This window comes from Maylandia zebra, linkage group LG16 (genome assembly GCF_041146795.1).
Source record: "Maylandia zebra isolate NMK-2024a linkage group LG16, Mzebra_GT3a, whole genome shotgun sequence".
Classification (NCBI taxonomy): domain Eukaryota; kingdom Metazoa; phylum Chordata; class Actinopteri; order Cichliformes; family Cichlidae; genus Maylandia; species Maylandia zebra.
In genome coordinates, this window is record NC_135182.1 from 12,891,222 (window position 1) to 12,917,466 (window position 26,245).

General features: G+C 38.2%; 3 protein-coding genes across 8 annotated transcripts in view; 2 read left to right on the plus strand and 1 right to left on the minus strand.

Annotated features, from left to right (window-relative positions):
* Nucleotides 1-7,324, minus strand: part of itprid2 (ITPR interacting domain containing 2) — a 53,452-nt gene extending 46,128 nt beyond the window's left edge. For 4 of the 5 annotated variants that reach the window (XM_012923771.5, XM_024805344.2, XM_024805343.2 and 1 more), the window contains exon 1: nt 7,190-7,324. The gene's annotated coding sequence lies outside the window, so the exon portion shown is untranslated. The other variant, XM_024805342.2, reaches the window with a different exon arrangement.
* A 5,226-nt stretch (nt 7,325-12,550) lies between these two features.
* Nucleotides 12,551-17,928, plus strand: neurod1 (neuronal differentiation 1). Its single transcript, XM_004567934.3, has 4 exons — nt 12,551-12,661; nt 13,907-14,180; nt 15,498-15,727; nt 16,797-17,928. Exons 2-4 carry the CDS (start codon nt 13,918-13,920, stop codon nt 17,357-17,359), a joined length of 1,056 nt encoding a protein of 351 aa, XP_004567991.1. The 5' UTR covers nt 12,551-12,661; nt 13,907-13,917; the 3' UTR covers nt 17,360-17,928.
* Nucleotides 17,929-21,112: 3,184 nt separating this feature from the next.
* The window catches only part of cerkl (CERK like autophagy regulator), a 35,728-nt gene continuing 30,595 nt past the window's right edge, over nt 21,113-26,245 (plus strand). For both annotated transcript variants that reach the window (XM_076874694.1, XM_014410549.3), the window contains exons 1-2: nt 21,113-21,406; nt 25,100-25,215. In XM_076874694.1, coding sequence (XP_076730809.1) covers nt 21,267-21,406; nt 25,100-25,215 — 256 coding nt within the window. In that variant the 5' untranslated portion in view covers nt 21,113-21,266. The remainder of the gene's footprint in view (nt 21,407-25,099; nt 25,216-26,245) is intronic.

The following is a 26,245-nucleotide window of genomic DNA, read 5'->3' on the forward strand; positions in this document are numbered from 1 at the left end:
AATCGTTAGCTTACTATGCAAACATGACAAGTGAAATCTCCCGCAGCAAGCTTAAACATGTGAGAGGTTGATCGCGCAGAGAATCACTGAGCTTATGTGAGTGCGTAAAAGCAGGAGGATATATATTTCATTTCTTCTGAGCCAAATAAGACAGGTCAGGGTGAAGAAGTGACAGCCAAAGAAAAGCTTACCACAAAACGGAGAAGTTATGACAAATCAGACTATAAGGCAAAAAGAAAGTGCAGCTTTATGGTTTCATGGACAAAAGAATTTCTGTGGCTGCAATATGACGAGCTAAATAACCAGGGCTGCACATAAGTGGTCCACAGGTGCGCATTCGCTGTCAAAATAAAAAACACGCACAAGGGTTAGAGTTAAATTTAAAAACTGTACTTTTGAGTTAAAATATATATTTATAATTTTAATAAATGACAAATTAAAAAGGCATGAACTTTTTTTTGTATCGAAAAAATATCGAACCGTGACACCAAAGTATCGAACCGAACCGAACCGTGAATTTTGTGTATCGTTGCACCCCTAGTGGACAGGTGTCTTTTATACAGATGATGAGTTCAAACAGGTGCCATTCATACAGGTAACGAGTGGGGGACAGAAAATATTCTTACGGAAGACGTTACAGGTCTGTGAGAGCCAGAGATTTTCCTTGTTTGAGGTGACCAAATACTTATTTTCCACCCTAATTTACGAATAAATTCTTTACAAATCCTACCATGTGAATTCATGGATTTTTTTTTTCCACATTCTGTCTCTCACAGTTGAAGTGTACCTCTGGTGCAAATTACTGACCTCAGTCATCATTTTAAGTGGGGGAACTTGCACAATCGGTGGCTGACTAAATACTCTTTTGCCCCACTGTATGTGCACTGTTACAAGAATATTTTTGTTCTATTGCTTTCTATTAATTTATATAATTTTAAGTTAAGCAGGACAGAGTTCTTTTAAAGAAAGATTTACTTATATTCTCAAAAGTTAAGCATGACAGGCTTCTGTTTAAGAAAGAGACCTGTTTTACTGTGTTAATGTTGTCATTTTGAGCTAAAAATAAATGGCTAAATGATCATTTGTTTCCCATATGGTCATATCACAAAGAATATGCATCTGCTTAAATCAAATTCAAGTCAAATGGTTAAAAAATAATTTCACACACAAAAAAAAGAGCTACCACACTGGGAAGGGTGAAGACAACTGGGTTGCCCGGCCCTGGCCACGATGTGTCCCTTATTTATTTTTCAGGGAGTTGGCAACCCTAGAAGAGATATAAGACGAAAGATCACAGCTTTGAGCCATCCACCTGTTACAGTTTCCCACTCGGTTGCAAATAAATGAAGAGTTCAACTAGCACAAATCCCTCAACCAACTACTTTTCAGTAGTAAAACAGACATTGCACCTCGTTGAATCAAAAAAAAAAAAAAAAAAAAAAAAAAGCCAAAAGAGGGTTTTCCTATTAAGTATTAGTAAATCTGTCCTGTTATTTAAGCATTTGACCTCATTACATGTGTATTTGTAGGATTTTCCTTTTCAGAGCTCATAAACACCCTGAAAGACAATCAAAACCTTTTTAAAGTGAGTCAATGGATTTGCAAGTTTAAGAGTTTTAGTCCAATTACAGAAATGAGCACAAGTGAAGATATGCAGCTGTGCAACAACACAAATGATTTTCATTGAGTTTGTAGATCTGAGAAGAAAACAATTTAAAAAATAAAATCTGTTAAAATGCTGCAGTTACTGGGACCCAACAATCAAAAGCATCTTAGATTAATATATGAATTTCTTAATGTATAATACTGACTTTGATAAACACCTAGCATTACATGGCATACAAAAAGAAAAAAAACAACAATGTGCACATGACATAGTTACTGTTCTACCTCAATACACGGCAGATTGGTATCTGATGGCAAATAATGTTTTGTGTTTTGTGCATACCGTACAGGTCAACTGTAACACAGATTTCAGGTTTGCAATAAAGACAGCTGCGGGAATCCTGCCGCCACACCAGCTGTCACATGACTTTAACTCTGTGAAAAGTTGCAGAATTCAAAATTCACCAGAGAATATGTAAGGAAGACAAAAGCATCAACATTATGAGCGAGCAGGCAACTATCCTGCAGGAAAGCATTAAAAAGAGGGAGGCAAGACACATCCCAAGAGAAGAGAGCTGTAAGCAGTTAGTAAGAACTGATGAAGATGATCGGACTGGTGACTATAAAAGTTTTTAAGCTCAGTTAAATAAATTCAACTTGCCAATGTGGTGAAATAGCCTTAGAAACAATTACAAATCCAAAAGTACATGTGACTGCGCACACTCAAACACTTCTTAAACAAATAGGAGTCAAACCCAAACAGCGAGTCAAAACGGATGTTGTAAAATTCTCTTTTAGTTGATTAGATCATTATCAAGCAAAATGAACACACACCGATTGTTTCTGTACTCTATGGTGCCATTTAAAAGTCACACAATAATTTGATTAAGAAGTAGACTGAATGCAGGAGTCGCTCTGGAGTTGATGTTTTGTCTACTAAAAATATATGGATGTGTGTATAGGTGGACCCGGGCCTTTCATTTTCCATTCCACGTTAGAGCAGAATCCAAAGCAAGTATGAAAATAAAACTATGCAAATTTAACTTTTCTGTGTGACACTTTGTTTTCACTTTTTGCAGCTATGTAACTATTAATATTAAAATGACCCTATAACATTTCAGCTTTTAGCCATTTCTACATGAAGGAATGGGTGAAAAACGTGACTTGCACAGCAGAATATTACATTTCTTAAAGCTGTTTTAAAAGCTTCCAGACAATAAAGAACTAAACACATTAAAACTCTGGGTGCCAATTTAGTTGTGTTGTAAATCTTAAGGTCTTCACTAAGTGCTTTATTTGTTAGCTAGCCTACTTAGCAAAACAGCTATAACACCCAGAATGCTAACAGGCAGGTGTGCAGTTTGCTAGCAATGTGGCTAATCATCAACATAGGCAAGTTAATGAACAGCTACCTCTACATTTCACAGTAAATAATACAGCTTCAAAAGGAATTTACTGACTTTCAGAATGTAACTGCAGGGTATATGTATCCTGCTGCGCAGCTATTCATTTTTTATTCCAAATACTGACCTGACTTTACTTACAAGAGCCAAGTATTCACAATTTTAACACCTAGGACTAAATTTCTAACAGTTCTTGTGCTGAGTCACTTTTACTGATAAAGTCCACTGTGTAAAAAGTTACCCACTAAAAACTAAAGCTCTGAGGTAAAAGTCAAATAGTGCTCATGGAGTTATTGAAGGGAGGAGGAGAGTGATGGAGAGGAAGAGGCAGAAGCCTGGAGGAGCATGAAGCCAAATCTAAAAGAGAACGTGTGAAACAGGAAACGAGTGTTTAGAATGAAGAACAGAACAACTTCCTGTCCGAGAGAGAGACAGACGGAGAGAGAAAGAAAGATGAGGGGTGAGCGAGGGACAACTATTTTTAGAATGCTCTTGTAAATGCAAAACAAAGTGGACAATCTGAAAACAGCTGCAAGCACACAGACAGCACAGACAGAATGAATCAGCTGCTTTAAAACACATCAGTGACACAGCAAGAGTGACACAGGAGCAGTGGCTAGCAGGTCAACCACTCTTCATCCTCCAAGTCATCTTTAACTCAGAGTGCCCTCAGTTCCTCATAATTTAAAGAAGGTCATGAAGAAATTTTAGCGTTGCCCTTTAGAGATAACAGCAGTCATTACAGAATTCAGCTTTGACATTCGCAACACTTCCAGCGACAGGCTCTTTTGAATTAAGATTTTTCTGCAAATATAAAACAATTCCATTTAAAACTCAAGACAAGCTGATGCTGTGGTCACAGAGCTTCCATTAAAGCAAGTCATACATCAGACTGAAGCAGCAGAGCAGGAGTTACTGTTGGCCTAAGCCTGCAGCAGCATTTATGAAGCTCCGTCAAGTCAACAATGCAGTGATCATGACAAAAAAAAAAAACTAGTAAATGCTGATGCAGGAGTGCGAAGTCTACATTTTCATACACCGCATGTTGACACTTAAGATGCAGAGAAAAGGACTCTGCATCCAATTTGGAATATTAATCACTAAACACAATTTTCTACCTAGAAATGCCAACGTTTTAAAGATTCCAATATCTGACATGGTTAATTAATAAAAACTGAAATGTTTCAAAACGCTTACTTTTCCTCATATGAGAGGTTATTTAGTTGGTCCACAGTCTTAAACAAGCCATTGTAGCTCTAAGAGTCACAGCATTTTCCTCATATGACCATATTTGAAATATCGGCTCTCTGTGACATCATACAGATCCAGGAGCAGAAAAAAAAAAGGCCACACATAAGCAAAGGAGGTCAACCAGCGCACACCTCACGCTTATAGACAAAAGACGATCGAGAGTTTGCATGATTGCCGCCTTTTGACGGTCTTCTTTTAAATCGCTGCTGATGACTGATTGTGAAACGTTTTTGTACGTTTTAGCATAGATTTTATATATAAACATCTTTGGCTTAACTCCATCTTTTCTTTTACCTTACAGATTGTTATTGTTGTCTTTAAGATATTCATTATACTGGAATCACACTGTATCTTATTTACATTTTGATGTCTTGACTGTCCCATCTGAATTTAGATGCAAATCCTTTTTATAATTTCCTCCCACCTTGTTTTTTTTTTTTTTATTCCGTGTTTCTGTGAAGCCCTTTGTAACACTGGTTTCGAGAAGTGCCGTACAAAGAGATGTTATTGCTACTTATTAACATTTACACTTCATTTCTCCCTTTGTCCAAACTAAAGATTTTTTTGGTCAACACATAAAACAAAGAAAAGCAGAGGACGACCATAAGTGAGAATCATCTGGTCATTCTGCTTAAAAAACAGCATTATCAATTAATAACGAAATCATTCAAATGGCTTTATTTCAGCTCTATGTCGAGTTTAAATACGACACTTCTTTCGCATCTGCTTCACTGTTGAGAAGTGACTGCAACGCAGATATTAATATCTAGTCTTCAAGATCTAGTTTTGAACAGGAATTTTATGTTTTAAAAAATGACTCAAGCACAGGAAAACTGTGAATGAGGAACTAATGAAATACTTAACACACTTAAAAATACTTTAAAAATATAATTAAGTTATTCTGGGATTTATTATCTCTATAATAAAAGTCATTTCAGTTAATATTATTTTAGGGTATTACAAGATCTGAGCTGGCCCTGGAAAAGGACGTTCTGGAAATCAAAACAATGCAGGCGACTGAATAATATACGTAAATTTATTATTGGAGAAAGGAAAAAAGACACATTTAGCTTTAAGAAATGACTCCTCTTTGAGTTGTATTACATTTCAGCAAGGGTAAATCTTGGTTGTCCAATAATCCGTTTAAAATATCAACTTTTTCTGGCTTTTCTGTTTTATCTGAAAGTAAACTAGTCATCTCTGAGAGAAGAGGATGACCCACTGACTGCAGGAATATCGGGCCTCAGTGTTAAGTTAACCTGTCGACTCTGACAGAAGCCAGACTCAGAGGTCGAACTGCAAAACGCAACACAAGCCTCCACTTTTTCCAGGATCGGCGTGGTCAGCGTACACGGCGCAATGATAACAGAAGCATTACTCTGTGGAACGCTCGTGTGAGGCGACAAATAAAGTCGCCATGTTCAAATTGACATATCTGTACAAGGGACAGTTGAGCACTTGGATTTCATAGACATATTCTGTAATTACTTCACTATATTTAACACTAGTTTTAATGCAAATTCAAATACTGAATACAAACTTCACAATAGTTTTAATATATACTTTTAAAAAATGATGACTGTGGTCATTTTCATGCAAAAATATCAAACATTTTATAAATCGGGGATTTACTGCTTGCCCTGAAATAGATTTACTGAATAATTTCAAGGTTTAATGCAGTGCAGGTGAGAAACTGCCATTTCTTACATGTTACCAAGCAATCGGTGAATGCATTTGGATATTAACCAGCAGCCTGACATTCAACAATGCAGAACCAGAACAGAAACCAGCTCCAACTTAACCACCTGAGTTGGAGCATAATGTGTTTAAACATGAATGCATCACTGCTAATAATAGCACGTCATACCGCCACAGGTACTTTGCCTGCTTTAGACATCTCTAGTTTTGGCACTTAAAAATCTTTTACTCAGGAAGCTTCCACCACTTGTAGCTTTGGTACTTTTACATAACTGTGAAAGCATTTCCATTTTCTAAACTAAATCACATATTTCAACCTGAAGAGCATGATGGTGAGGTTTGGTCTTTTCAACATTATTACTACTATTTGTTAATAAGTTACTATATTAGCCTGACCAACAGCATTTACAGTAATGTGGACATTTAAAAACACAAGATACATTTTTACAAACAAACCCTGAAGTTATTAACATTAAAATGATTATTAGTAGAAAAAGATAAGCTTGGTTTTTTTATATATTGCAAAAAAGTAAGTAGGTAAACCAAAGATCATTTTGGTTTAACTAAACAAAAAGGAACTTTTCATAGATAAGACTTCAACAAGGAGGCTGATGATCAGTTGGTAAACTTTTCTGCTGTGTCGTGTCATAGTGAATTCTGTTATTTTGATTTTAGACTGATTGCATTTCCCAAGGCTCAAAAACACACCCGAAACTAAAACTTATTGATCAGCTCCCTGCAGGCTGACTAATAAAATCATCTGATGCTAAAGTTTCCTTCAGAAATGTAAGCCTGCATTCAGCTATGTGGATTAGGTACACCTTTAAGTGATCACAAACAGCAGCAGCAGCATTTCAGAGCCCGCAATTCACTGCACAGCCCGACAGCTTGTTAGTCAATAAGCATTTTTTAACACGCCACAGTTTGCAACACACTCACGCACAGATGAAGACCTATCTGTAACCCACTGAAGGGTCACTTTTCTTCAGATATGTGCGGTTTGAACACCATCCAACCGACTTTAAACTCACTTTTCAAGCCTGCGCAGCCTCTCTTCTAAATCGTCAGCAAACTTTCTTCTCCTGCTGTAAAATCAAGCCCCCTTTCTGATCCCGTTCACTCGTTCCTGCTCTGTTATGACACGAAGGACGGGGCTGACAGCAGCCTCACCAAAACTCTCAAACAGCCGCAGAGCAGTGGGCAGCGGCGCCGTGAGCGCCCCGGTCACTCACCTTCATGTTCCTCCGCAGTTTGCGCCTCAAATCCCAAAGTGTCAAAGTTGACCAAACTTTTCTAATAAACACTCCAACATTCCCGCTTCCGCTTCCTGAAACCTGCTGAAGCAGTGACAAGTAGCGTGCGAGGAGGAGGAGGACGGCGACGGGGAGGGCAGGAGGAAGGAGGTGTGTCCTCAGAAGGGTACGGCGGAGGAACAGCGACCCCTGCCGGACCCCCTTTTTCTTCACATATCCTAGCTTGTTGTCGTCTGGCTACTGTTGTCTTTAATATTTACTGACTGCACACATAATGTAATATCAGCTAGAATCCAGTGAGGTTACAAGAATCAAATGCCTTGTTTTTGAAGTACAAACACACACACACACACACACGCACACACACACACACACACACATATATATATAAAAAATTATTTTTTAATTAAAAATATCCCCATTGCTTTCTCATATTTCTTGCTTTGCCCTCCAAAGTGTTATGCAGTCTAATCGCTATTGATTTTTTCCCCCCAGGTTTAGTTTGAAATGTAGTTTTAGTTCACTGTAGATGTGTAGCAGCAATTGAAAGGTTGCTGGTTCGATTCCATCTCAAGATAGCACTCACCTTTGAGGGTGCATTAATAAGTGCACCTGGTGTATAACCCTGCCAAATCAAACATGGAGAGCTACCTGCTGTCGTGACCCTTCGGGGTTGCCAACTGACAAACACTCCAACAGAGAGAAAACCCGTTGGTGATACCAGTAAAATTTGTATTATTTTAGCTTAATAACTGTGAACATTTAAATCAAAACAAAGTGCTTTTATTTTAATTAATCAGCTGACCACTTCATCTCAATTTTTTAAAAGGCTAATAGCAAAAACACCTGCATAATTCTTTCTAACTTCCTAAGATTTTGGTTTATGTATCCAGAAGAAAAATACAACTTTTCCTAACTGTGACTTTGGGCTGCTCCTTCTGGCATGAACACCTTGCATCCACTGAGTAAACGTGCAAAATATCAGGATAATTTCAAGGTGGCAGTTTTATGACACGAGATTTGGGTCATGAAACAAGACAAGGACCCAAAGCATGTACGCAACCAGCAACAGAATGACTGAAAGAAGGAGAAAAAGCAGATTTTCCAGACTTTACTGGAAGAATTTTGCTTTAACTATTTCTGTGACATGACCTGAATATAAGCATTTGCTTATATTACCCAGCTGGTGCTGTGACTGATCACTTAGTGTGGTGAAAAAGAGCTATGAGAAGTACACTTTAATCAGAAAGCATTTGTCAATAATTAGACTTGGCTCAAGATCAGATTGATGAGAAATCAATTCAGATACTTCTCAAGTGTTTAGATTTTTTTTGTATAAAAGTCAGTGTAGAGGCTAAATGTTCACTTCTTGTTTTTATAATTCATAGATATTCTGAAGAATTCAAAGAAATATTTGAACTTTTTAATCTGCAGTACCAACATATGAGCACCAGATGGAAACCAAACACTATTGCAGTGCAGCTGATCTGCACTGAGAGGCTTTGTTGCTGCCTGTTTTCAAGTTCTAACACGTCCCCTCACACGTGATAAGGATCCTAGATTATTTGCATTAAACTATACAGATCAGATGGAGCACACCTACGCCCATTTTAGTAACCATTAGGGTCTGACCAGGTGGGGCATTGTCACCTGTTCTCATCAATTTGTATATTGATGACCTTTCTAACAAACATGAAACAAGCATGATGCTGGATGGATGGTTATTAATGATCCTTAGAGCACGTTTTTTTTTCTCTCATGGAGACTAAAGTCAGATATTTGGGTCACATAATCAGGAATGAGCTTTGTAATAATGATGATGATGATGTGCAATGCACGAGCACTTTAAAACACCTGTTTTTAGAGCTTGCTGTATTTGTGTTAAAAGCAAATGCTTCAGGTGGCATGTGATGACACTTTGAGGATCTTGCTCAAGCTTCAAAGATGAATAAATGGAGTCTGAGTATTTATAACTATACTGTTCCCAACTGTAATGCCATGCTGAGTTATTGTTTGTATAAACATACATGTCGAAGTGATTCTAAAAACACGGCCTATGCTTTAACTGGCACAAGATATTCCTCCTGCCCCTGGAAACACTGTAAACATTGCCCGTTTGTGCAGTGATCGCTTGTGATTGCATTTTTGCATTGCTGTATTCATACTGTTACTTTTTGTGTATTGAGATGCATCAGAAGTAAAGTTTCCCTATTTAAAGTTTTTAAAAATGTCAAGAATTTTTCAGCTACGCCTCCAGCAGGAATCTGCTGTTACTTTGAACGTCATGTGGGAACACGTTGAGTTATGACAGTTTGAGTCACACCTGCCAAAAGAATGAGAAAGAAAAAAACTTTTTAAAAAAATAGTGTAGGGGACTGACTGTGATTGGATGTTTGTTCTGCAGCTACTTCCTGTGGTGCTTCTGCTTTATGTCGCAACATGTTTCTAAAAACCAGTCTTCTTCCTCTTGGTGTCACGTGTAAATATGGAGCGGCCTTCAGTTTGCTTATTTATGACCATCATATTATTTTCAAATGCATTTTAACTACATTAAAGCTGAATGCAGTTCTGCTCTTGCAGAGCTGTTTGTCTTGTTTCTAGAGTTGTGCGATAATTTTATTCTCTATAATTTCTTCATTTCTTTTTTTTAAGGGGTGAACTTCTTCTTTGTTGTTATGTGTTCTAATGAATCTTTGTTGTCTGTTTACTTCTCTGTTTATTAATTCAAGTGTGGCCTGGATACTAGATACTATTGTGTGCGTTTTTTGCATGAATAAGGCAATCTGACCTTCTACATACACGCACAGACGCCCACACACACCTGGCAGTATGGAATATTGATGATTATTCAACAGTGAGTTTCTGTGCTGTTTGTGAGCTTTGCTCCAAAGAGAAAATTCATTCATTTCGGTCGCTTCTGCGTCCTGTGAACATGTCAGGTAAACATAGTACACCTTCTGCATTTAAAATGCAATAAAACTCTAAGCGCGGACCTCACTAAAATACATTTAAAGCAATAAAAATCCATCAAGCAGAAAAAGAGAAAACTTTGATTCTTTTTTTCATTATTATCACTGCTATAAATCTGATCGGATAAAGTTTCATATTTATTTAAAGCTGAACTAAGCAGCAGACAGACTGAAGCATTGATTGTGTGTTAACCATTACCTGTCAGATGGTTCAAACCGGTGGACAGACACAGGTCCTCCACAGTTACTGGGTAACCACCTAGCAACCATTCTATCATCACCATAGCAGCGTCTTTACCGCACAGCAGCCTGGTCCAAAGTCCTCTGCTTTTTTCTTATTGGCCTACTGGTTTCCTCCAGCTCTTCTTCTGTTCTCTATTGACTTTGTCAAGCATGTAGTGGAAACATTCCCTATGATTATGTTTGACCAAGACTGACCTAATGCTAGAAGATACTTTTATGGGCTACCTTTGAAGAAAAAGGTGGCCCATAAAAGTTGGTCTTAAGAACATTGTTCTTAAGACAAAGAGGGGAGATGCAGTAACTGTTTAAAACAGGGATAAAGGCAGAAATTTTTAAAGACATTTCTAATGTTGCTCCAGATTGTTCAAGTGACAAGACAATTCCTCCAACCTCAATACCCGACATCTTGGGGGGCGATTGTCCCTCAAGAGTTGGGAGTTCACCATGTAATCGGAAGGTTGCCGGTTCGAGCCCCGGCTTGGACAGTCTCGGTCGTTGTGTCCTTGGGCCGTTGTCTACTGGTGGTGGCCAGGGGGCCCGGTGGCGCCAGTGTCCGACAGCCTTGCCTCTGTCAGTGCGCCCCAGGGTGGCTGTGGCTGCAATGTAGCTTGCCATCACCAGTGTGTGTGAATGGGTGGATGACTGGATGTGTAAAGCGCCTTGGGGTCCTTAGGGACTAGTAAGGTGCTATACAAATACAGGCCATTTACCATCTCAGCCTCCTCATGTCCTTCTAAGCTCTCATTAAGACTGTTGCATTCGAAAGCACTATCACTAGCCATGAGTCATAATAAACCTCTGACATCGTAGATGAACATGGCAATATTATTATGTTATATTATATTTCTGTAGAGAGTCACGGTCATGTACGTCTGATCAAGCCTCATCATTAAGGCCCTGAAGAACTAGTATAACATGTTGTCCTGATTGAACTGATTGGATCAAGTTCATGTGCCACAGTTGCAGGTCTGTACACACGCCTTTTAAAAAACAATTTTAAAAGATTTCCATTTATACTGAGTTGTATCGCGTTCACTTAGCTCTACAAACTAACTGGCTTTATAGAGTAAGACGTTGACTATGTTACTGAACAGTAATGTGGGTCTGTTGTGGAGAAGAAAGAATGTAAAGTGAACTTGTTGAATGACTCGTTGTGTGACCAAAGGAATGAGTTTACAGATACAAGTGGCAAAGAGGCCCTTTGTTACTTCAGAGGGGTTTAGAGGAGAGCTGCTACTTTTCCACACTGAGCATCTTACCAGGATGCTTCCTGGATGCTTCCCAGGTGTTTCAGGGATCTCCGGCTGCGTGGAGACCCAGGGGCAAATCCAAGGCATGCTGTAGGGAAGGTCTGAGCTGGCCTGGAAGTGCCGCGATGCCCCTCAGTGCAAAGAGCTGAAGGAGATAACTGGGGGGAGGAAATCCCAGATCTGGATAAGTGGCACAAAATGGATGAATGGATGGAAAAGGACAGAAAATTTAAACTCAACAGTAATCTGAATACAAGTAATCCAGGTACAGACAAAATATTTACAGGCACACAAGTTTTGTTCGTTCTTACAGCTATTGAGTCTTTCCTCTACATGTTTATTATATACATAAAGAATCAAACAGCACTAGGACCCATCTATGAGTATCTCCTCAGCAGGAGATTGGAAGTATTTTTGTTAATTATTCATGAGAAAGAGACGGGGTCAGTCACATTTCAACAGCTCAAGATGTTGTTACCTGTCAGACAAGTAAGCTGTGATTCAGAGCCACAGGTGAGAAGCTGTCGCCTAATCATTTACAAATCATTTACGTTTAAAAACAGACAGCAATGATAAGTCTTTGAGGCCTATAGTGACCTCAATCATCACATGCAACACTTGCCTTCCAGCAGTAAGTTTAAATCTACGCATGCGTAGATGTTGTGGCGACAGATGGTCAACTCACCTCACAAAAGACAGAGAGAGGGAGAAAGAGAGAGACTGGATGGCACGAATGGAAGATTTGTCACGTGATCCCCGAGGCCGTTTTAATGACGCAAGCACCATATGGCGCGTGCCAGGAGGGCGGGGCCTCAATATGCTAATTACCCCCACCAAACCCCGCTGCGTGTGTGTACTGAGTATAAAACCAGCAGCATCCCACACACACCTCAGAAACCTCATAGCAGATCACGCACAATCACGCACGGACACGCAGACAGAGCGCGCGGGATGTGTGCGATCTGACATACAGCGGCTCATTACAGCAGGTAGGTTCATAACTGAATAATAATCAATATGCGAATTCCTCTGGTTGCTGGGTCTCGGCGTTGTCTGACCTTGGGAATGATGAATATGGTTTCTTATTTGTGATTAATTTTTTTTAAATTATTTTTTAATTAATTATTAGAACGTTAATGATCACTTCACTTACCAATGAATAAAATAGCCTATTTCCTCTCATCTAATGTATAGACAATTAGAAAGGACAGTTTAAAAAAACAAAAGCAAAAGCCTGTAATTTTTGTTTTGTAATAATTAAAAACAGTTTCCTTTTTTCTTTTTTTTTGGTTTATATATTATATATTTGAGTTTTTATCCTGTTTGTTGACCAATCTGTTACACACTTTTTCCTAAAATAAAAAACGTAATTTAATTATTAATCCTTTGAGTTTCGATTGTATTTTATATTCGTGTTAGTACCGAATGTCTGCTCACCTGCAGCCGTCTGTCGGTCTGTTAAACTAAATAATTTCCCCCAGGGATCAATAAAGTATTCTGATTCTGATTAACGGAACCAGTCAGCAGAAAGAAAGTCTTAGTATTATTATTATTTTATCACTATTATTATTGTAACTTCGCCTTATAAAAAACTACACTTTTTATCAATAAGCTGTAACACAATGCCTTTCGCATTTCGCACACTTTGTTAAATACTTTAAATGTTTTTTTTTTAATATATATATTTATTTAGAGTTTCGATATATTTTAAACGCTTTCTGTTAAATCATTAAAAAAAATTCTGAACAGAGACGTGATTGCGTCTCTCTGGAGGCAGTTTGCGATCCTTTGCGCGGGTGTTACCGACACATTCTAATATCTACATATGAAAACACGCCTTGTAGCTAATTGTGCAGCCATTCTTAACACCGCAGTTTTCTTTTATTACATTCTTTTTTCTTCTGTAGAGATGGTACCTTTGTCTGCACATTTTATGTTTATATTTGGCATTTATATTTAATATTGGATTCGGTTCAATAGAGGATCTTTCTTTGTGTCTTTCAGCGGGTAAATTAAAATGTCCAATTGCTCCTTTAATTTCATCGTCTTTGTTCTGTTTTATTTAAATAAAGACCGTCTAAATAAAATTCTACCCAAATGTTCTAAAGTCAGGGACTAAATCTTAAAATCCCAAACTGTTAATTGTTCTCTGTTCTGTTAAGCTTAAGTGTGACAGCAAACTTGCAGGAGTGTTTTATTATTCTTTAATATCAGCTAAAATTGTTTTCCATCAGAAATCAGCATTATGACGAGGTCTGTGCTGGAGGAGCAGATGTCAGTGGAGTCGGATGAGCAGCAGGAGCTCTGCAGCCCTGCAGAAAGAGAGAGGAGTGCAGAAGGAGTTACAGGTGGAGGAGGGGAGGAGGAGGAGGACCGCCTCCATCATCTAGAGGAGGATGAGGAGGATGATGAAGAGGAGGAAGAGGAGGAAGAAGAAGAAGACGGGGAGAGCAAACCCAAAAGGCGAGGGCCCAAGAAGAAGAAGATGACAAAGGCTCGTCTGCAGAGGTAGATTCTCTTTTCCTCTGCTTGCTCTCAGTGTGATGTGAAAGCAACACTTTCAAGTTAAACATTAAAAATCCAAAGTTGCACTAGCGGAAGTCTCACAAGGTTCAACCTCTGTAAAGCAGGACCCATTCAGTAGAAATCACTTGCATTGGATTAAACTATTAAAAAGACACAAAACCGCTTAACAGGAATAAAAATATTCAAAGGATGGTTGAAATTCTAGTTTTAATTTTGTAGTTTTCTGCATTTTTTTATGATCACACTTGTAGAGATCGATAGATAGATTTATGCTTTATAATGAAGGTCAGTGTTTTGGCTCACATACATGTAATTTTCTTTTAAAGCTCTAACTTAGTCTTAGCTCTAAATGCAGGAAATTATAGACATGAACAGGATTCATCTTTAACCAAAGAATTTTTTTTTTTATCACATAGTATTAACATTTACTTTGCAGACACAAACACGGCACCGGGAAACTAAGAACATTGGCGTCCTAAAAGTGTGTCTGTGTACAGTGACATCTAATAGAAAATACTTCAAATTTTTCAAACTATAAGGAAAGAAAATGAAATAAGACTCACAAATTTAGTGACTAAACTGTGCTCATTTAAAATGTCCTTTGTAAGGCAACTTTCCAAACGAATGCCGATTCTGCGTTTTCAGTCAAGAGACGTTTCTGTCATTTTGTGCAGTGCTGTTTGGGAGTAAGATAGATGTGGGCATTTGTTAAAACTTACAGGGCATGTCAATCATCAACATTCATTCTGTATGCACAATAATTGCTTTAGCATGTACTTAGTCTCATCCTCAGCACACACACAGCTGATGTCAAAAGGCTCTGTGTGTGTGTGCTGAATCATTGAAGAAATAGCAACTTATAGCTTACAAATTAAATAGAAACATAACTGGATACATAAATAAATAGGGGGAACAAAGAAATGTGCTGGGGGTCATTTTCACAGGTTCCTCCCACAGTTTAATTAATGAAGTCCCTCACTGAACCTGTCACTACAGGCGGCTCTGTGTTGGAGCTTATATTGAATCAAGCCATCTGCCACAATTTTCTCTGGAAACATGTTTTTGTTCAGATTTTGATTAGCAGAAAATTGTTACGTACATTTGATCAGTAAGTGCTTGCAAAATACCAGAACACAGAGTAAAATCAATGTGAGACAACATGCAACGTTTTACATCTACATACAATTGTTTGCAAACTTATGCAAAAGGTTACTGAATAAAAACGAACACTACTAAGATGTTTCAGAGGAAATGAGAGATAACCCAGCTAACAATGAATCTGCTTCATGTATTTTGGAGGTTTAAGGTCCGTCGGATGAAGGCTAACGCCCGGGAAAGAAACCGCATGCACGGCCTGAACGATGCCCTGGAGAGTCTGCGAAAAGTCGTCCCCTGTTACTCCAAAACGCAGAAACTATCAAAAATTGAGACACTGCGCCTCGCCAAGAACTACATCTGGGCCCTGAGCGAGATACTGCGCTCTGGAAAGGCACCTGACCTCATGAGCTTCGTCCAGGCACTCTGCAAAGGTAAATCCCACCTAACATTAACAGACTACAATGGACTGGACCCAGTCTGGTCTCTGATTATGAAACATAAAGGGACAACAAGGATTTTTACCCAGGAAGCGTTTTCCCATTGGGCACAATGAGCATGTGTACTCCTTACACTCTTTAGTGTGACAGTTTAGCTGATGGTTGAGACTGTAATACAGCTTTTTTACAACAGATATTTATAAGCGTCACAGTAGGAGCAGCACAGGTAAAATTAATGATGTCTCATGAGTAGGTAGTTTTTCTAATGAATGAGTGTGGTTCAACGAGGTGAAGTCGTCAATACGTGTAATGCAAAATAACAAAATTCCTGAAAAGTTTTCATAAAGAAATTAGTTCGATAAATGTATAATGTCTCGGGTGAATGTGTTTCGTGAGGTTTGAGGTTTTTTTACAAGCCACATTTAGCTCATTGGTTCATCTACTTATTCATAGTTTACTGGTGGATGCATGCAGATTTTTCTGGGATGAGGTCATCTGATTTCATGTATAAGATTATGTCTATTAAACTAGCCCTGTATGTGTTTAAAAAAAGAGAAATTACTTGACTGCAAACAGCAGTACTAATTAGATTTTTTTAAAATAACCTTGTAGGTGTCATTATGGAACTAAATTTTGGCATAACATCTCTGCGTTTTGTTTGCTTGTGGTTTTTTTTTTTACATAAAATAATAAAATTAGTTAATTAGTCACAATTTTAAGATTCTCAAAAAATAGCATTAATTATTATGTACTGGCATTTATTAACAGCTATTACAGCATACAGTTATAATATTTAAAAACAACTTAATAAAAAACAATATTACAGTACATGGATGATTAGTTAACTAGTGCTTCTATTACATTTAATAGCAGGTTAATAGCAGGTTTTATTTATTAACATGTATAAATGAACCTCGTGACAATAGACTGATACCAATAAACTGTGTTTATAGTCATTAACAAGTATTGACAAGCACTAATTATTAACTATTTAATGCTATAAAGAAACAATGACCAGCATGTATTGATCAGTATTAACTAATCATTGTCCTTCTATTGTCAGGTCTGTCTCAGCCGACCACTAATCTGGTGGCGGGCTGCCTGCAGCTTAACCCTCGGACGTTCCTGCCAGAGCAGACTCCAGACCTACCGGCTCACCTTCCCCCTGTCGGTGCCAGTTCCTACCCCGGACATTTTCCCTACCAGAGCCCCGGGCTTACGGCCGGCCTGCCCAGCCCTCCCTACGGCACCATGGACCCCTCTCACATCTTCCACCAGGTCAAAGGTCAACCCTACGGCCCACTGGAGCCCTTCTTTGATGGCGTCCTCGTGTCGGACGGCCCGGCGTTTGACCCGCCGCTCAGCCCACCGCTCAGCATCAACGGGAACTTCTCTTCGTCCTTCAAGCACGAGGCCGTCGCAGCCACCGATTACGACAAGAGCTTCTCCTTCAGTGTGCACTATGGAGGCGGGGGAGCTGGAGGACACCCTGCCATCTATGGCAGCGGGGGTTCCAACCCACGCTGTGGTGACCTACAAGTGGACGGGCTGATGGGCTTTGACGGACACTCACACCACGAGCGGCTGATGAACGCCCAGCTGAACGCCATCTTCCATGACTCCTGAGGAAGAAGAGGACGAAGGACTGAGAGACTGATGAAGACAGAGAGACCTTTGTATGGAAAGACAGTCTTGTGTACTTCTATCGTTTTAAAGCTGTCTTTCTGTCTGTCCTTGCTTTTTTTCTTTCTGTCTGCGTCAGGCTCTGCGACTCATCCTGACAACGGCGACGTCGCAAAGATGTCACCTTGATGTAACCTTCTTTGTAGCACTTCATCCTGCGGGAGACGCTCTCTGAATGTCTCGTTATTATCCATATTATCACTTAAAAATAATCAATAATCAATGAGCAATAATCTGGAGTAAACTATGCAATTTTGTTAAAAATCTGAGTGACCCTCAGTATAATAATTCCAAATGTTGAAAGAATAAAGATTTCTCTATTTTTGGGTCAGTGTGTGAGGCAGTGTTGGGCCGGTGATGGGCCGGTGATGAGCTGAAGTGTTTATGTGATTTTTACTTTTTGCTTTTTATAACATTCCTGTAGTGTTCTGTTAACATTTCATGTGACTCTTGTTCATATTTTATAAGATAGATGTTTATAAATACCTTTTATTAAAAGGGATTCAATGTGATCCGTCTCAGAGACTCTCATTATGTGCAGAAAGACAACAAAACAAATAAACACAATGTCATTAGATACAAATAACATGCCAGTTTTGGTCCTGCTGTTGTTTTAGAGCAGTATATAATACTTAGTGGTTACTTTATAAGGTATATACTGTTAAACTGCTCGTTAATGGAAATATCAGCCATATTAGCAGCAACTCCATGCATCTAGCAATTTAGACATTTTCAAGATGACCTGCTAAAGTTCAAACCAAGCATCAGCATGGCCACCACAGTCACCAGATCTCAATCTAACAGAGCACCTTTAGGATGTGCTGGATCGGGAGATTAATGTCATAAAGATGGATCTGACAAATCTGCTGCAAATGTATGATGCTGTCCTGCCAACATGGGCTAATATCTCTGAGGAGTTTTTACATATTTGTGCCAGTCCTGAAGATAAAAGGGGGGGTCCAACACAGTACTAGCAATACATACCTAATAAAAGTGGCTAGTGGGTAGATACCTCAAATGAAATACATCATTATATATATATTGATGTATTTTTAAGAATTTATTCAGCCTAATTAATGTGAATAATCTTTTGTTTTCTTAGTCTTTTCTGTTGGAAACACCCTTCAGTTTCAGAAAGTCTAGACCAGGGGTGCCAAACATAAGATCAGGCAAAAGACTACAACCCAGGCCACTGGACAGGTTTATAAAATGTGTAGAAGTGCATAGATTTGGGACTTTTAACAGTATTTTCACAAGTTATACACATTTTCCTATTGACAAATACTTCCATCCCCCATTGTATCTATACTACATCAAAGTACAAGGCTTCTGTAAATTACTGAAAACTTTATATTTAAAAATTTGGAATTACAGGACTGTCTGAGCAATGACTAACCAGAACCTTCTCTGTAAGGTTATACGTTTACTGTAGTTTCACTGGTTTAACCAACTTTGATGTGAAGTGGCCCACATTTTTAAAGAGTTTGACATCCTTGGTCTAGACAAAAACACTGAAGGTTAAATTTTGGAAACCAAATCAACATCCCGAAATCTGAGTTCTTATAAGGTTGCTGTTTAAGGGGTTTAAACTGAGGTTAGGTGTTTTTTCAATGCAATGTAATGAGTGCTTAGCCTGAAGAGGAAGAAATTGGCTGCTCGCAGCTATGCGAGTATTCTTGAAAAATTCCCACAAGATCTGATGTCATAATAACGTCACAAATTTTGCATTGACCGCTGTGTTTAGGCTCCTTGCACAACACTAAACACACAAGGGAGAAATTCATATCTCCTTCAAGAGGAAATCATGCTAATGACATTATCATGCCAAATAAAGGACAAAACTCAGATTACAGTCTCTCTCTCTCTCTCTGTGTTTGTGTGTGTGTGTGTGTGCATGTGTGTGTGTGAAGGGCACAGATGTTCGTTCTGCAAGCAAGATTTTAATTTATGAAAATGATCTTGTTTATGCATGAGAGCCCCCCTCCACACACTGCTGTCCTGCTGAGTATTGGTGTGTGTGTGTGTGTAAGTCAACAGGGACAATATGGTGGCCATATCCCACCATTTAGCCTTCCTGTTGGTGGAATAAATGGAATAATAATGAGAGAAACTTCAACTAAAGCATGAATAAATCCTGGTCAGAACTACAGAATTTAAACCACAAAGAAAAGATTATATAAGTAAAAAATATGTTTGGTTTTTTTTTTAACTTTCATTAGACAGGACGATGTAAAAGCAGGTAGAAAATCAGAGAAAGGGTAAAAACATGTGGCAAAGGCTCTTTTCAACAGTCAAACAGTGGAAGCTGTAATTATTGGTACGGATCCTAAATATCTGGAAGCTCTGAAAACCTCACTTCAAAATAATCATGCTTCCAGTAAAGGGACATTGTGAAGGCAAATGTGGAGCTCTGGAAAAAAACTCAATGACGGCTGCTTGTGTAAGTTGCTCACAGTGAAACTACAAATGCGTTATTACACTCAGAAGGTAGCTTTCGCTTTAGCAGCAGCAGCTGTATTATCAGTATTATTAATTAACAGTATTAGCACAAGTCTTTGTGATAGTGGTTTTGAGTTTCAGTCTGTTGGCTGATCATAACACTGATTAATGCAGCTTTAACTCAGCCATCTGTCAGCAACACACACACACGTTTGTGTTGTGGCTCATAATATGGTGTTTATACCAGAGTCACTTTCCTCTTTGATTGGCCGTCTATTATAGCATATAGGGGGACTCATGCCTTGACTATAATTATTTGGAAGGATGCACGGATCAAAATGCAGCCAGTCATTTCAAAAGTATTGATGCTTTATGTTCTGTTTGCTGTTAACTGGCTTTTGCTAAATATACTATTTGTCTCTTAGTATGAGGGAGGATCTAAACGCAGCTTTTATTTGTGTCTTTAGTTACTGGAGAAGATGACAGAGTGAAAGCATCTATTAAGAGACGAATCACTTCCACTGGTTCCATTATACATGAAAGTTATATTATCATACCATATTGTGGTCAGAAATTAGCTGCAAATCTATGTTTGTGTATAGATTAAATTAGCAAGATATGCTAATATACATATTAATTAGTGAGTTTTAGAGGTGCTAGAATGTCTGTGTTTTCTCCAAGTGAACTCCAAGTCTGTAACTACAAACACATGAGAATGTTTAGTTGGCTTATTGGCCAGATGTATCACCTGTTTTGGAACAGATTAAACACCTATAGATGTGAAAACACAATAGATTAAAATGCTAACTTTACATAAAATAAAAGTTTAAATCCTCCTTAACTGTCATGTAGTACATTACAACTGCAATCAGTCTAGCTAGCCTGCGACAGTGCTAGCTTACTGATTCCCAGTTTTAAAAACAGTGAAAAATAAAAATCGAAAAATAAAACAACATGGAAACATAAAATACCAAACTCTTGAAATATCTTAACGCTATTTAAGGTGTCAAAGGTAAGGTCTACCTTTTTTAAATAATTGTTCTGCTGTTTAGCCTGCAATGTTAATTATATTTTGGTCTCCAGTGACTCCTATAAATATAATTAAAAAATTTGGACTGCCAATCACATTCACACTAAAATGCAGCAATAAACAAACCTGAGTTTTGAAGCTCACACAGGTGCGCGCGCGCGCTTGTTGATTACACACCAGTGAATCTGCCGCGTGCTCGAACTGTGCCAGTCCGCTAAACTAAAGCCGCTGCCTGTTGCCATAGCGACAAGACCCGGAAATACACCGTGATCAGCTTACTGCGTGTTTATCAGAGGGTATCAAACTCATAACGGTAGAGTTTTTGTTGTTATTGTTTGTTTGTTTTTTGTTTATTTGCTCGTGCGTAAATAAACAGTAGATATGTCGGAGCCCGAGGAGCTGCCGCAGAGAGAACAGCGAGAGAGTACGAAGAAGAAGAAGAAAACGAAGCGGAGTGGGAAAAAGAAGAAGGAGCAGCGGGAAGGAGAGGAGCAGGTGGAGTTTGAGCAGGAGGTGCAGAGGTGAGTGGTTCTTGTGGGTTTCCTCCAGGGTCGCGTTATACACAGAACCCGTTTTGGACCCACACGTGTCTCGGTTCATACAATAAAGTGACATAGCAGAGGAGAGAAAGAGCCGACTACTCGTAGTCAAAACCCGTCTCTTCAGGAAGCTTTTCAAAGTAAAAGCACAGCAGTTAAATCCTTACAAAGTCAATAAATAAATAAACGATTGTGCCAACGTGCAACTGTTACTCTTCCGGTTTAGACATGTTATTGAGGTACTATTTCCCGCAACCCAAATGATACATATTAAACATAAAAAACAATTTAAAATGGACTAATTGACCTTGCAAAGCACATGGCTGTGCACTGTGGTTATGAACAGACTCTAAACTGTTTATGCTCAATAAAATAAATGAAAATAAATTTCTATGAAGAAAAGCGAAATTGCATGCAAGTGACACATTTTAATCCTGCTAGCAAGCTATGATTGATGGACAGCAATTGGTACACTCCCACTATGTTTCATAAAGGGAGATGAAGTATGTCGACATAAATAATAATTGTTTGGCTCACAACTTCATACCAAACTAATTCTTGTTTTCAAAACGTCTTGGTACTTGGTGCATATCTTTGGTTTTCACCACAGACTTGTTTTTTCTTAGTTTTTATTCATTATTGAATCAATTTAGCTTAAGGATTCAAAGAGGAGCTAGAGAGGAAGTTTGATATTAGAGCACTTTTCAGAGAAAGTCTGATAATCAGTCCCCTTGTTTGCATATTTAATCAGGTTACTTCCTCAAACAGATAACATAGAATTAGCAAACACAAAGAAAGACTAAAGAGTAGCTCCTGTCTGTATATACACTCAGCGGGTTATTAAATTAGAAAAGCTATTTTAAAGCAGAGCAGAATGCCTGAGAGTCACACTGCATTATCTTCCATTATATTCTGAACCTTGCCTGATGTTTGTGTTGTCATTTGTAGAAATAAAGAATAAATAATGATGAAAAGGTACAAATAAGGTTGATGAAAAGGTTGATGAGCATTCATCAGAATTTACAAAAATGATGTACAATTCACAATTTCCCGGGGAAGGATCTAGAACGCATTAACAATAAAGTTACAGAATTAATATTGCATTGAAATAGACTTTTTTCTGTCTTTCTTTCTTTTATTTAACAGGGACAAAAATCTAAACATGCCAGATTATAGTAAAACTGCTAATTCACATCTGTATTCCTGGGGCAGATCACATAAAACTTTATTATAAACAATAAAAATACAGATATGTGACAAACACTTATAGAGTAAAATGATATGAAGTGTGCTGTTATGTTTACTAAACATAAACATGTTTTATATTAGAGGTGACACATCTAAAAAAAAAAAAAAGAAAGTGCAGTGACACTAGTAGCTTTTCACACTCTGTTCATACATCGTGCAGTTTATTCCCTGGAAGTTGTGTCGTCAGGTAAAAGTCCAGTATGAAGTATGGTTTATACTTCATACTTTGCGACTGGTTCTACGTGACAAATGTAATACATACAAGTAAACTCTATCCAAGATTATTGAAAAAGGTGTATCATAGGGAGGATTGTTTGGCTGTCATGCAGTTCAAATGAACAGAATTTGGGATTGCAGATGTTTAGTTCCTGTAAGGACAGCAAGACATCTGAGCAGAAACATGCTCAGAGATCTGTAGCAGTAGTAATTCTTTTTGGAACCCCGCCCCCAAAAAAACATTTTTCTGTGTCAAATATGAGAATTTTAGGTCTGTGTCTATATACTTAATATCTCTGTGTTCATACTAAAGTTGTCCCAATACTTGAATTTCAAGACAAAAAGACAAAACATTTAGATGCATTTTTAAAAATAAAGGTTAGAAAAATACAAACAATAATATCGGTGACAACAGTACTTGTAGTGCAAAAAAATATAAACACCACTGTACTGTTATGTAGTGCTGGGTTTTTAGTGATTTGGCTCCATGTTTTGGTTGTTGAAGAAATTGTTAGTAAGATAGGTTGCCACTGTTTCTAACTCAATGTATACTTTTCTCAGCTTCAAACTTTATGACTAACATAACAGTTTTTAGACACAAATATTATCCTGTTAGAATAAGACCATCTTTTATAAAGTTATAAATGGTCAAGACTGATCATTTCTGCTCCTACATTAATGTTACCATTTTGCGATTAGCCACAGCGGCTAGCTGCTACCTTAATGATAATAGTGGTAGCAGCTAGCTAATAATGGATAATGTGGCTATCGGATAAAAGTACCTTCGGCTGCTCTCTCATTTTACAGAGGTTGCCACAGCAGATAGGTCCGCATGTTTGATTTGGTCCTGACACAGCTCTCCCGACTATTCAGGCTTGGGACCAATGTCATGCCAAAAAGTGATCATCTGCTAGCAAGCAGTTGCCAGTTTTTGCCAAAAAATTATTTTCTGTAACTGCTGTAAAAGACTTGTTGAAGACTTGTTATAATTTATCAAATATTTCTGTCTTGAATGATATAAAATCATTTTGAGTCCAGAAAGAACATTTCTGTTTCAAGCAAAAGCTGCAGCCAGTTTTTTGGCAAAGTGCAAAACAGGTATTTAAAAAAAAATTTAACTAGTAAACCCCCGTGCTACATGCAGGAGACAGGAAGCATACAAGCATACTTACATATGCCACGATCATTATAGTATGATATATTATATTGTGACACACCATTCTACTCTGACATTACATTCAGTGCTCAGTTGAACAGTGAAATGTACAAATATCTAAAATTGTGGGATTTATATAAAACATTTGTAAACGCAAGACAGATGTTGTCACTCATGGTGCCTGAGGCAATGTGTATGCAAAGTTTCATCAAGTTTTGTTACTTGTCTAAGAGGAGAAAGGGAACGTACAATCAGACATACAGAGATACATCTGCAATAATCACTATAGTGTTATATATAACCTCTTCATAAATCCTGTTTACACAGCCTATTTACCGATATATAAAGAAGGTTATTAGACATAGAAAACATATACAAATTGTCAGACGTTAGTAATCATCTTTTGGCGTGACATCGTGTTTGGAGTGCACTTGCTTGAGACCCCCTAAGGTTGGGTTTGTGGCTATCAGGTAACTGCTGATGAAACTAGCTAACAGTGATGTGTGTGTGTGTGTGTGTGCCAGGTTAACGTTTACGATAACTGTTCGGTACCTAAATTTTGTTGAAACGGGAGCCTTACTGACCTTTAAAGTCCCCAAAGTGTTGTTCAGTGTTGTGAACTTCAGCTAGGGGACAGGCTGTGTGATGGATGGATGGACAGTTGGATGAAGTTGTGTGTCAGCTGGAGGAGCCAAAGATGACAATGTTTGTATCAATAGTGTTGCAAAAGTGTCTAATCCAATAGTAATTTTTGGTATCAATTATAGTCTGGGAATCGACTTTTTTTTTTTTTTTTTTTTGGACAACCTCATTTTGAGTTATTGGCCATAGAAACCTTTACCTGGGCTATCGTAAACTCTTGTATTCACCATTTTCACTAATTTCCATTTATTTTCTGACATTTTAAAGCCTAACAGACTAAGCCGTAAAATGATGAATCAACTTGTTCTTCACTTTGCCAATTATAAACATTTGTTATATATAATTATTGACATGATTTATATCTATGACTTCCTATTGGACAAAGTAAACTGTGTGTGTTTATTGTGTGTCAGTGTCAGTGAGTGCGTTGTGCTGCACGGGATCTTCAAACTGGGCAAGAAGAGTCACGACGTCCTGCTCACCCGAACCAAACTGACCTGGACGCCTATCATCCCGGAGAACCCCACAGGTCAGTGTCCATGGTGATGGGTTGTCATGGTGTTGAGTAGACGTGGTGGTGGTGTCAGACAGACAGACTGTGGGTGTTTTTCTTTCTGTATCTAGAAGCAGCTGGTGTTGTAATGGAGAAGTTATCTTGTGTTGAGACCACCTAAAACTTGACATCACACACACGCACACACACGCACACACAGTTCCATTGTGACACAATTAACCCCACACCCCCACCCCGGGTACGCTCCCTAATGCTGCAGTGTGCGTTTTTTTTTTAATTTGGAGGAAAAAGTAACATGTCATGCTAACAGACTAAAGCTTTATCTTTTCAGAATTTCGTTTTTTTTTTTTCAGTGTGAAATTGGCTCTTGTAGTTGACTGTGGAGTATGACTACATCTTATCAGGACACTGATAAATCCAATACAGTTTGCCAGACTGAAATCTGCTGTCTGGACAAGCCTGTGTAAAATCATCAGATGTGTTTTTTGTGTATCTAACCCCTGTTTGAGCCGTTTATGTTTTAGCTTACATGTGGGTGAGAAAACAAATGAAAAAAAGACCAAAAAAGTTTTTTTTTAAATGTTTACATTTTATTCTGTTTAATTCTGTTTCCTGTGATCTTTTTGCGGCCCAATAGTTGTAGTAGGCTCTTTGTTCTGATTCTGCATTTCAAAGCTTTGAATCTTTAAGGAGTAAACATGACTTGGGATCTGATGATTTTTTTACATATCTACAGATCAGAAATTATTTTAATCAAAACTTAAAAGTGAACCTAAACGAATTACAATTTGTAGAAACATTCTTATTACTAACCAAATCTAAAGTGCAAAGTAAAATTATTTCTAAATTATATAACAGCATCCGGTGGTGTAAAAACGACAGAACTCTGTATATTAAAGCGAAGTGGGAAAAGGAGGGTAATTTGACAATTACAGAGAAGTGTTGGGCTCACGCATGCAAGATACAGTGGGCTACCACTGGGTCTAATGTTTGGCGTGAATTTTGCTGGAAAAGCATTATGAGATTTTTCATTACCCCTGCTCAA